Source organism: Peromyscus californicus, unplaced genomic scaffold, assembly GCF_007827085.1.
Source record: "Peromyscus californicus insignis strain IS unplaced genomic scaffold, ASM782708v3 Scaffold_7__1_contigs__length_154581171, whole genome shotgun sequence".
NCBI lineage: Eukaryota > Metazoa > Chordata > Mammalia > Rodentia > Cricetidae > Peromyscus > Peromyscus californicus.
This window is the reverse complement of record NW_026294595.1, coordinates 67,184,846-67,197,803: the sequence shown is the minus strand read 5'-3', so window position 1 is coordinate 67,197,803 and position 12,958 is coordinate 67,184,846. Positions and strand designations below refer to the sequence as shown.

General features: G+C 42.6%; 1 protein-coding gene across 1 annotated transcript in view; it reads left to right on the top strand.

The window, feature by feature from the left end:
- The first annotated feature begins 299 nt into the window (after nucleotides 1-299).
- Nucleotides 300-12,958, top strand: part of Cstpp1 (centriolar satellite-associated tubulin polyglutamylase complex regulator 1) — a 162,696-nt gene continuing 150,037 nt past the window's right edge. Inside the window, 1 exon segment of the mRNA XM_052726637.1 lies at nucleotides 300-451. Within this exon segment, the coding sequence (XP_052582597.1) occupies nucleotides 322-451 (130 nt within the window). The 5' untranslated portion in view covers nucleotides 300-321.

Genomic DNA, 12,958 nt, shown 5'->3' with positions numbered 1-12,958 from the left:
AGAAAGTAAATACTAAAAGTGGTTAATAATAGGTAATGAGATTTCAGTGTTGTGCGGGGTCATACATAATGATTATCATTAGGATAAAGAGAAATTATGAAATTGTGGATATGAGCCCCTGACAGTAATTCTTCGGCATCACGAAATAAGACACATTCGGAAGATTCACTTCAGAGCTTTAAAACCAGGTCCTAAAAATGGGAGTTAAAATCAAAAAACCTCGAAGTGACTGCTCCCGGAACTTGTGTAGTGGGCTCCGAGTTGCCAGCCGGAGACTGTTTACGAGACACCCTCTCCGCCTTCTATTTCTCCTCTGGCCGCATGGGTGCCATGGCAACAGAGACAGGCTGTAACCTGGATTCCGGAAGCCAGACAGCTGGAGCGTGGAAACTACCCGGTCAAAGGATGCTGAGTCCTGAGCGCCTAGCTCTACCGGACTACGAGTATCTGGGTAGGGGGCTTCTTTCAGCTTTGGGAAAGGAAAGAAGTGACGAGTTAGGCGAAGGAGTGGGGAGGAGACAGGGGCGGAGCCTGAATGGTAGCGGGTCTGGTTGGAATGGGGAGGGACAGAAAGAAAGGGCTCCAGGGCCTGACCCTGTAATGTAGGGCCAAACAAGGATGAAAAATAACATTTATGGAGTGAAGAATGTCTGAACTATATGGACTAGCACTCAGGTAATGAGAATTGCGTTCGAAGTAGCACAATTAAGAATCAGAGGCCCCAAACAGGGCTGTTACTGATAGGTTGGTATTGGAGCACACTTGGCATCTGAGGTGACACCAGTCATTTTGTGAATAATAATTTTGCCTTCATAGTGCGCTGTTATTTCGAGCTTTTCTCTTTCGTTAGGCACTGTGGTAAGCATTTTGCATACAGCATTCTTTGTTTGAATCTTATTAACCGATTTAGAAGGGGTTGTTGTTTTCTACTTTACAAATGGAGAAACTGAGGCTAAAGAGACAACTTGCGTAAGACCACACAGTTAGATAGCGGTAGGATCATATTGGCCCACTGCAGAACTTGACTCTTGACCTTGCTTTTGAGCTAAGGCTGTGTGGTAGTAAATACTGTACTTTGTTAAGCACCTTGCAGTAGTGTGTAAAGTGTTTGCTTATATGCACACATACCCACTTAAAAAGTCAGACTTAAATATGTAAAGGAATTTTAAGCTTATAGAAGATTGGGCCGATAGTAGAGAGTTCTTTTTATCCTCTATATCTTCTATTTAGCTTTTTATTCTCCTTTTTAAAAAAATTTAAATTTTTTTTTTTTATTTTGGTTTTTGAGACAGGGTTTCTCTATGTAGCCCTGGCTGTCCTGGAACTTGCTCTGTAGACCAGGCTGGTCTTGAACTCAGAGACCTGCCTGCTTCTGCCTCCTGAATGCTGAGATTACAGGCGTGCTCTGTGTTCTTTTATGTACAGAATAATCTGCAGAAAGATGCACACAGAGCCAGTAACAGCAGTTTCCTCTACGGAACGTGCCAGACTTGGGGGAAAGGGTTTGTGTGTCTTTTTACTATAAATGTCTTCTTTTTTTAAAATTTCCGTTTGTATGTATGTATGTATCTGCTGTGTGTGTGTGTGTGTGTGTGTGTGTGTGTGTGTGTGTGCGTGCGCCTGCAGAGGTCAGAAGAGGCCCCTAGATCCCCTGGAGCTCGAGTTACAGGTACTATAAGCTGCATGCTGTGGGTGCTGGGATCCAAACTCAGGTCCTCTGGAAAGTATCACTTGCTCTTAACTGCTAAGCTATCTCTCCATCCCCCAAAATAAATGTTTTTATATTTAAAAAATAATTTTGAAGCAACTTTTCATATGATTAAGAAAATTTAATCATCTGCCAGGTGTGGTGATTCATGCCTTTGATTCCAGCACTCGGGAGGCAGAGGCAGGTGGATCTCTCTGAGTTCAAGGCCAGCCTGGACTACATACATAAGATTAGTGGTGGAAAGAGATGTGGGCAGGGAGACGGATGACTAGGGGAAGCACAGAGGATTTTTAGCACAATGAAATGATTCTGTTTTGTACCTTAATGGTGACTATATGGTACTATGAGTTTGTCAAAATCCCGAAAACTGTACAACACAAAGAATGAACCCCAGTGTAAACGATAGGCTTTTGGTAATCACACTGAGCTAATATTCAACCGCAAGAAATGTATCACGCTAACACAAGATCTTAATAATAGAAGCTAAATAGAAGCCAAGGTGTGGTGGTGAATGCTTCTAATACCAGCCCTGGGGAGGCAGAGGCAGGTGGATCTTTGAGCTCTGAATTGGAAGCCAACTTGGTCTGCAGAGCGAGTTCCAGGACAGCCAGGGCTACGTAGAGAAACCCTGTCTCAAAAATATATATATGTATCTATGTTGAACAGTTTTTTCCCACTTAATGTATCTCAAGAATAACGTCCATGTCATTAAAGAGCTTTGTCTTTTTATTTCCTCTTGCTTTTCGCTTCCTTGTTTGTTTTTCAGACAGAGTGTCATATACTCAGTCCATGCTGGCCTCAAATACACTGTGTAACCAAAGCTGATCGGGAACTCCCGGTCCTCTTGCTTGCTTTGGTCCTGGGTAGAAACCTCTCAGGGGTGGAGACCTCTCAGGTTGTGGGGTGGCAGGTGTGCACCACCATCTCTAAACTGTCATTTCTTTTTAAACTTCATTTTAGCTATGTGGTATTTAGATAATTTATTTAACCAATGCTTTTGTTGATAGACAGTGAATTATTTTAAACTTTTTTTTTTTTTTTTTTTGGTTTTTCGAGACAGGGTTTCTCTGTGTAGCTTTGCGCCTTTCCTGGATCTCGCGCTGTAGACCAGGCTGGCCTCGAACTCACAGAGATCTGCCTGCCTCTGCCTCCCGAGTGCTGGGATTAAAGGCGTGCGCCACCACCGCCCGGCTATTTTAAACTTTTTATGATTACTAAATATGCCTCAGTGAGTAACCTGCAATTTTTTTTTGTATTTATGTTTACAGGGATAAATTCCACAAAGTGGAATTGGTATGTCAAGGATATATGTGTTTGAAACATTGATAGATATGCCAAACAGTCCTTCACAAGGGTTTTTGTCCCTTAAGCCTGACATTAGCAATATAAGAAAATGCCTGCTTCTGCAAATCTTGCTAACAAAATAGACCACATTTTTGAATTTTTTCAATAAGTTAAGCAACAGTGTTAGAGTATATTTAATTTGCATTTTAATTGTCAAATATCTTTTCATCAGGCTTAAGGACTACTTGGTGAAAGATGTACGCACACACACACACACACACACACACACACACACACACACATACACACACACACACAAACGCACTTGTATAGAAAGAGGACTTGGGAAGAAGATAATTTGAAAGAGATTACTTGTCCTTGGAAGAGTTTGAATTTAACATGAGACATGGTACATAAACTTTTAAAAGATACTTTCTTTTTAATTATGTATACACGTGTGGGTCTGTGCACATGTGTGCAGGTGCCTGTGCAGGCCAGAGGTATCCAGTCCCCCGGAACTAGAGTTGCAGGTGCTTGAGAGCTTCCTGGTGTGGACCCTCTGCCGTCTCTGCAGCCCCATAAACTGTTTAGAAAACCAGCAACAGGACACTTAGTGTTACAAATGCTATCATTGGAAAACTCAACAGTGGTCATAGACAATTCCTCAGACAGTGGGCTGCCAAGATGGCTCATAACATAAAGCCACTTGCCTCGAAGCTGATGACCTGGGTTCAACCTCTGAGACCCACATGTTGGAAACAAAGACCCAGCTCTTGAAAGTTAACTTCCACATGTGTCTTATGCACTCTTAAGTACACACACACAAATAAAATGGAAAAACAAAAAAAAAAAAAATTAGACCCCCTGATAGTCAAGGGGAATTAAAGTTAATGTTATCCTTGTGCCTCTATTAAATTATCGGGGAAAAGAAAACCTGGCAACTTAAGTTTGATCCCTGTGACCAGTGTTAGAAGGAGAGAAGCAACCCAACACAGTTGTCCTCTGACCTCCACACATGTGCTGTGGCATGGAAGCATGCACCCCTACACCCACACACACGTTTGTGTGGAATAATAAAGAGAGAACCCTCAGAGACTGGGGATCTAGCTCAGTTGGTAGAATGTTCGCCAAGATGCACAGTGCTCTGGGTCCAGTCACCAGAACCACATGAAACTGGGTATGGTGTCACACACCTCCAATTCTAGCACTTGGGAAGTGGGGGCAGGAGGATCAGAAATGATGATGATTCTGACAGCTATAAATGTATTTTATTTAGCTTCCTAAAGTTTCATCTGTTTTTCTTTCTAAGGTTAAATGATATCATGGTGTTTAACAAACACAATCGAGAAAATAATTGAGTGATAAGAATTTTCTGTTGTTTTAGGCAGAAATGCATTTTCCCATTACATGATTGTTTTGTGAGTTTGTCAGTTTCATATTTAACTACTTAATAGAATAATATTTAAAAGACCTTGATGTTGGGGCTAAGGAGATACTTAGTGGGTAAAGTGCTTACCATGTAAAAATGAAGACCTGAAGTCAATACCCAGGGCCTGCATAAAGAAGCTGGGCATAGTGGCTCATGCTTATAATCCCTGAGCTGGGGAGGTGGACTGAGGAAATTCTCTGGGGCTACTGGGCCAGCCAGCCCCATATCCTTAAAGACAACTAGATGTCGGGGGTGGGATGCCTGGAGAAATGGCTCCGCGTTGAGACACTTGCTGTTCTTTCAGAGGTGATCCACGTCAGGTGGCTTACAACTACTTGTCACTCCAGCTCTAGGATATTGGATGCCATCTTCTGGCCTTCACAGGCACTTGCTCACCTGAGTGTGTCGGGTCCAGGTGATCAAGAGTGACTAGATCATGGCTTTTTATTCACTGACAGCTGCTCAGCTTTATTGAGAAAGACATGAGGATCTGGTTGCTGGATTTGGTCAAAAAGGCCATTCCTAGAGCCCTCTTTAAGTCTGTTAAAGTAGCAGTGTGTCTCTTTTGGCCCTGTCCAAGGTAAGAAGGAAAGGCGAAGAACATAAATTTTGACTACGGAAACAGTATAGAGCTGAGCATGGTGGCACATTCCTTTAATCCTACACTCGGGAGGCAGAGGCAGGGAGTTTGAAGCCAGTCTGTTCTACATAGAGAATTCCAGGCCAGCCAGGGTTGCATAGTGAGACCCTGCCCCCCCCCAAAAACAAACAAACAAACATGTTTATTTATCAGCCAAAATGTTATAGTTATTGTCTTAGTTAGGGTTACTATTGTTGTGATGAAACGCCATGACGAAAAGCAACTTGGGGAAGAAAGGATTTATTTGGCTCACAGTTACATATAAAGAGTTCATCATCAAAAGCGGTGAGGACAGGAACTCAGGCAGAGCAGGAACCTGGAGGCAGGAGCTGATGCAGAGACCATGGAGGAGTGCTGCTAACTGGCTTGCTTCCCCTGGATTGCTCAGCCCGCTTTCATACAGACCCCAGGACCACCAGCCCAGGGATGGCACCACCCACAATGGGGCTGGGCCTTCCCTCATCAATCACTAACAACATGTCCTGCAGGCTTACCTATAGCCTACAGCTACTTATGGAGGCATTTTCTCAATTGAGGTTCCCGCTTCAGATGATTTTAGCTAGTATCAAATTGACATAAAACTACTCAGCAGAATTATAGCACAGATAATTTTATACCTAACACATAACAATATTTAACAGATATACTTTTGCTAAAGGTTTTATGTATTTTGCTCATTTACCCACTACTCCATGAGGTGTGAAATATTTGACCATCCTAGTACCTTGTCAGTTCCTTGGATTTTTGCTATTTAAAGTACATATCACAGAGGCGTGACATATTGGTAGACTGCTGCTTTGGGAACAGAAGTTGGTCTCTTTGTAAGTGATATAAGTGGAAGGCTGATTTAGTGGCCGTGTTGACAGTAGTGAGCAGATTCATTGTCTCAGGGCACTTGAAAAGTTTCAGTGTTCATGGAATTCAACAACCTACTGTCGTTGAATCCTGGACAAATGTTCCTTTGGCTCTGTTGTGTAGTTAAAAGTCCAATTTTGCATCAGGACATTCATACTTCCTTGAGCAAAGTCGTGTTACTCATGACTTCCTCATGGTTCAGCAAATTGGGTAACTGCTGAAACACATATATTTTTACCTAAGAACTAGCCCTTCTGATTACAACGTGGTCTCTCCTAGAGACACGCTGTTTTGAAGTTTTCACTCTCAACATAATGACCATTAAGAGCCATTCCCTAGAAGCTGGGCTTGGTGGGACATGCCCATAATTCCAGCACTGGGGCTGCTGGGGCCAGAGGATTCCGAATTTGAGGCCAGTCTGGGCTACATAGTGAATCCTTGTCTCAAAGATTATTACAATGAATGAATAAAAAAATTTAAAAGCTGTTCTTTATAGGTTAGACCATACTTCCTGATTTAAGATTTTGAAACTTGATTTTTTCTTTAATTCATTTTGACTGACTTTTACAATTTATAAATTCACTTGCATGTATAGGCCTAGAAAAGAAAATACACATAGAGAACAAAATATTCAAAATATTATAGAGAGGAGAGTCTGTGGCATTCACTAAAATAAAAACAAAAATAAAGAACTAGAGCTGACTACCCTGGGAGGTACATTAGAACCTCTCTTTAGGATTATGGTATGGGGTACAGTGACGCCTATAAACGAATGCCTCTAGGTATCCTTTCCACCTGCTAGTAGGGATTGTATTTGAGTTTCTGACTATTTCTGAAGAAAGCAACTTTTCCTCGTGTTGGGTAAATTGATTTCTTTCCTACATTGACTTGGTGAATTTGGAACCTATAATCCTGGCCTGGCTTAGGGTCCTAAGGTCATCTGGAAAGGTCTTCACACTGGCAGTCAGTGTAGCAATGGAAATTGTGTTGACATCTGGGCCAAAGAGAGGGCCAGTAAGGAGATGAAGAAGGACAGCATCTTCTGTGTAGACTTCAGAGATTCCTAGCCATATGAAAGCTACTTGTTGGAGGCCTATGCCAGCTGCTGAGGTGTGTCTGTATATCTGTTGGGTGTGGAGAACTCTAGAGCTGAAGGGAGCCTGTTCTGGACCCAGACTTAACACAGCCACCTAAGTGCTGACCTGAGAGTGAGTATGAGGGTGTGAGGTTCCTGTCTTACTCCACCTAATTGTGGAAGTGCCTGCTTTCACTTGTGGTTCAAGCTGGCTCTTCTGTTTCTGTAGAGCTGGTTGGTCATGTGTGACCTAATAGCTATCTCTAGGAAATCAGAAGTCAGAGGTCACACTCCTCCTTTGAGGTCTATGTATTTAGAAGAATTACAACGAATGACAGAATTTTTTTCTTTAATCTGTCATTTAAAATTTTTGTTACTTTTTTTAGTGTGTATGTAAAGAAGGTGGGTGCATGGGTGTGGGTAGGTGTGCCAGTGTGCACATGTAGGGTCAGAGGCCAACTTCTAGGAGTCAGTTTACTCCTTTCACCATGTGGGTCCTGGACATGCATGCACCTATGTGGGTGCATGTGAAAACATACACACACACACACACACACACACACACACACACACACATACATGCATACACACACGCATGCTGATGCCAAGTGGCTAGTTAGTAAGTGGTGGAAATAGGATTATATTTGAGCAATCTAGTTCATGTCCACATGGTTAAATTCTGCTATAAATACAGTTAGGGACTCCATCCAAAAGTGGAGTCCTCAACTATTGCAGAGGCGCATACAAGGATCCTCGGTGTGAAGTCAGTTGACTCCAAAGGCTTCATTTAATATTTATGCCCATGAGGGGGCATCCTAGGAATCAGGATGGATCAAGAAGTGCCAATATTCCAGGTCTCTTTTGTCACTGGACTCATCCTCGGGGACAGGCAGTGAAGAAGGCAACTTCTAACCATTTGAGAGAATTCCTTTCTTCCAATAGGGAATCATTGTGCTTTATGGTAGTTGGTATGACTGTGAAGACTTTGCCTACACTCTCTATGTCCTGGTTTTCTTCATCTGCGAAATGTGGATAGTAGAGCTGGTTGTGGTAGGGCATGCCTATGATCTCAGCACTCTGCATGTACAGGCAGGAGTGGGCGTTTGAGGGTAGCCTGCACTACAGCTGGAGGCCAGCCAGGGCTACTAGAAAACTCAGCCTGGGGCATACAAACATTTAGTGCCACATTTGTGTCTACATTGTGAGAAGAGGGTGTATGGAGAAGAGAAACGTATCCTTTCAGAGTACCTGGGTAGGTTCAGAGTAAGTAACAGATTTTCTCACTACAGTGTTATGCAAATAGAGCCCATGTCCATGGCAACCATGAAAATGAGCCCTTCAGATTTCCTACTGTGGGGAGGGAAGGATTAATTTCCATCCCACCTTAGCTCTGAATTCAACACCTTACTTATTGGGGATGTCTTTCTGTATGCTGTGAATGTATTGCTCTGATTGATTGATAAATAAAATGCTGATTGGCCAGTAGCCAGGCAGGAAGTATAGTATAAGTGAGATAAGAAGAAAGGAGAATTCTGGGAAGTGGAAGGCTGAGTCAGGAGACGCTGCTAGCTGCTACCACCATGAGAAGAAGCAAGATGTAAAGTACTGGTAAGCCACAATCCATGTGGCAACTTATAGATTAATAGAGGTGGGTTAATTTAAGATATAAGAACTAGATAGCAAGAAGCCTGCCACAGCCATACAGTTTATAAGTAATATAAGTTTCTGTGTTTACTTGGGTCTGAGCGGCTGCGAGCCTGAGCAGGACTGGAGAAAACTCCAGTGACACTTGCTCACATGTGGTCACACGCCCCGTGTGTTCCCTTCAGTCATTGGGCCAGACAGACCCACGTGGATGGGAGGGGTCTCTCTGGGGGGTGACTTTGGTTGAGGACTCCCACTTGACTGGTCAGCCTCCCTGCCTCTCTCCTTTATTCATGACAGGCTTGCTTCGAGGTTGAGAAGCCCTTCCAGGCTCCCCTGCCCCCCTCTCGTTTTCAGTTTGAGTGTTTCCTCCGGAGTCTCTCTCTCTTCATGTTAGCTCCCATTTTGGTAGCTGCTCCTCAGAGTCCCTGAACTAAGATGATATCACAGCCATTGATGCAGTTCTCTCCAGCCATGAAGTTGATGCAGTTTCTCTAAGTTTTGGCAAAGGTTCTGACGTGGAATTCATTCAACTTGGAAGACTTTTAAGTGTTTCTAATTTTTTTTTTATTTGTTGACACCATAACATGAAATTTTTTTGTCTGGCTGCCAAATACTTTAGTTTTTGTTTTGAAGGAATCCTGATAAATTTATTTTTGTTCCACACGTAATTAGTGAGACTTCAAACCCAATACTACACTATGTGTTTAGGTTGTTTCAGAAATGAAGTGGAATAAAATATAGGTGTTACACTGATTGTAAATCTTTGGCAACCAGATTGATATAAAACAAGTCACTTTAGCTCCAGAGCTGTTCTTCATCACCTCATCCACTCCTTCCCTTCCTGAGTAACCTAAAGCCAATCCAAGTGTAAAATATCTCCCGGCATATATGGGAGATGGAACACACTCTTAAATGACCAGAACACGGTGACACTGTGGTGGAGTACACTGGGGGGTTCTGGAGCCAGCAGCTCTCTTGGCTTTTTCCCCCATTTGGTCAGCAGCTTCTCAGTCATGACAGGGGCAGCAGGCAGTTGCCTTGGTGGACTAGTTCAGGAATGTGCCCTTTGGAAGTGGTTCCTGAATATTCAGCCCACGCCCTCTTTTCTACCTTTCCTGAGGACTCTGTAGCTCATTGTTAGGAAGAGTGGGAGGAGCAGATGAATTCCAGGGCTTGTGGTGTCTGACCCTTGGTCACTTCCATTTCTCAAAAAAAAAGTTGCAGAGTGATTTCATTGTTATTCCAGAAAGAGTTCTTTAAAAATTTCTGACCCTGTGTATCATTTATATATGCAAATAATAATAAAGTCTTTCAAGCTCTGTCCAAAAGTTGGCAACCATTTTTCTTTTTCTTTTTCTCTTGCATACATATGATATTTGCCTAGGGAAGCTGAGTAGGAAACTGGCGTTTTCAAAGGTACTTACAGTTCAGAAGAGACATTCATGAGCCTCTCTTCCTGTTCTCATCAGTTACCTCAGTTTCCCTCTTGGATCCTTGGTTAACGTCTGTTTCTTATTAGAATGTAAGCCATGAGGGCAGGCTTTTCTCGGTATCCCTAACGTTAGTGTAGTGGTTGGCCCAAGTGAAGTGCTCAGTTGTTGAATGAATGGTCTGCTTCAAGCAGCAGAATACATTTAAAAATAAATGGGAGGAAGGAATCTAGTTTAGCAAACAGTTACTGAATCCTACCACATGAAGAGACACTATGTTCCCACCCCTTTTTGATGGATTTAAAAAAAAAAAAGGCTGAGTGATTAAAATCTGCCCTGGATGCTTTTGGCTTTAAACTTCTGAGTATACCTAAGCGTAATTTCTTGGTTGATAACAGTTTCTACACCTTGGTTACCCAACCATAAGATTTTTTTTTTTTTTTGGTTTTTCGAGACAGGGTTTCTCTGTGTAGCTTTGCGCCTTTCCAGGAACTCACTTGGTAGCCCAGGCTGGCCTCGACCCAACCATAAGATTTAATCAGTGTTTTAAAGCTGATGTTTTAAGAAGGAAAGAAGTGTTGTACAGTTTGGGGGGCATCTCCTGGAGATCCCGTCCTTCAGCTGTGCGAGTGCTGTGCTCTGGCTGAGGAGAATTAGGCTTGTCAAGTAATCCAGTCCTCTTCTGGCTCAGGTCCTCCTTGTACCACTTCCCTAGCAGCTGTAGGAAATAGCTCATTCTATGATTGGAATTTCAAGTCAAAACACATTTATCTGAACAGAACTTTAATGATTTATCAAAGAGAGGAGGGATTTTCCCAAACACATCTGAATTTACCAAATTACTGGTCCCATTAAGTGGGGTCTTCTTAAATGAAGCAATCACTGCTGAAATCATCAAATATATTTTTCATAACAAGCTTTTTGAATAAGTTTTGTTTGATTAGCAGAAGACCACTAAAAGTAAGTATTGTTTAAAAAGGCACTTTCTGGGGCTCGTTCTTTTTCCTCACTGAATTAGCTTTTAAAAGCTCACTTCTTTGGAGAGAGTAGGAGCCTTTTCCCTGGCTGTCCTATTGTGTAGCTCAAGGTCTTGTTAATACTATTATCTGGCCTGAGATTACAGGTGATCCTGATAATTCGGATTCAGCTTCTGTAATCGCAAACAGAAATCTGCTTGTGCCTCAGGATGTCACCAGGTGTCTATTAAATTCAGGCTTCCCTCACCTGGGATGACTCTCTAGGCCCCAGTAAACAGGCACAGACATCTGCAGAGTCAGGGCTGTACACATTTTGGGTTTTTTGTTGTTGTTGTTTGTTTTGTTTTTGGGAAGTGTCTCATGTAGCCCAGGTTGGCCTTGAATTGGATACGTAGTTGAGGATGACCATTAACTCCTTCCTGATCCCTTCTATCTCCACCTCCCAAATGCTGGGATGCTCCATTCCCCATTGCCTTAGGGGAAAAAAATCTTGTGGCAGAATGCCTCCTGTGGCCAACTTACGTACAATGTGCTCTAAATGGAAAATTATGTATTTTAAAATAGGCATGTTTGAAACAATAACATTTTTGAATGTGAAATGTACCAAAGGCCACATGTCTTTGGCTTTGTTTGTCAAATGAAGAGGCGGCGGCCAGAACCACTGGGCTCCATGGTTCTCATGCCCCAAAGTCCTGCAGTTGACAGATAAGCAGATGACAGCACAAAGAAGTGCAGCCCATGAGAAAGGGAGTCTGGGCACTTGGGCTGCCCTCCTTTTTCTCTCTGTGGAGTTCTTCCCAGCTTTGCCCCTTCTGTCTCATCTTAGATTTCCAAAAAGGAGAGATTAAATGCGTCTGGTATTTCAGCATGTTCACCGCACGGACAACATGAGGCTAGCACTCAGGCCACTGTTCAGCCTGTCATATGGAAGGAACTGCCTTTCAGAGGAGATTATAATTGTGTATGTAGCCACACAAACGCACATTCTGCCTGGAGGAAAATGCAGAGAAGAGGAGGCCGTGCGCTGCCACTCAGGTCTCTTTGTGGAAGGCTGCATAAGAAGCCTTTACATGCCATAGTCACCTCTTTGGGGCTTAATGAGTCATCTTTGTGTGTTAGCTACTTAAAAGAAAAAAGAAAAAAGGAAAGAAGAAATGCACTCTCCCCCAAGTGAACTGCTTTTATTAGTCCTGCAGCTATGTCTTCGGGTTTTGAATATTCCTGATGACGTCATGTACAATGCTGGTGCACAGACTGCACAAAACATTCAGCCTTTAAGTATCCAGACGAACTTAGACGAATTTAGAAAAATGTTAACAATACTCTTTAAACAGTGAACACATGCGCTTAACCAACATGCACAACCTTCGTCTTCTGGGAATGTGATGGATTGAAAGTTGGCCAGAGCAAACACTGAGTTAGTTCAATGTCCTTGAATTATATACAGTTCAGACTTGAGTTTTTGGTCTCGTAATCCCAAGCAGTATGTTCAGCTTAGGTAGAAAATATGGGTTTACTGTGTGAATAAATTATTATGCTCTTTGAGCTGTAGGATTTTACCTGTGAAGATGAAAATGCCAAAAGAAATGTTGCCACCTACCTCACAATAATGTGGGGAGATCGAGAGGATGATCATGGGGGTTTATAGGGATGGTGTTTTGTAAATAATCAAATTTCCCCCAACAAATAGAGTTGATAAGAGCTGCCTCACAAAGGCAGAGAAGATAAATTAATATAAGCCAGGAATCTTGAAAGTGAACCATTGAATGAGACCTAAATTGTCTTTCTGGATAGTCTATAAACCATCAGACCTGCTGTTTAGACACATGATTGCTTTGTAAAGTCTCACAGATGTGGCGAAGACTTGGCCCTTATGCAGGGGATGGTGATCACAAAGGTCAATGAAAATGAGC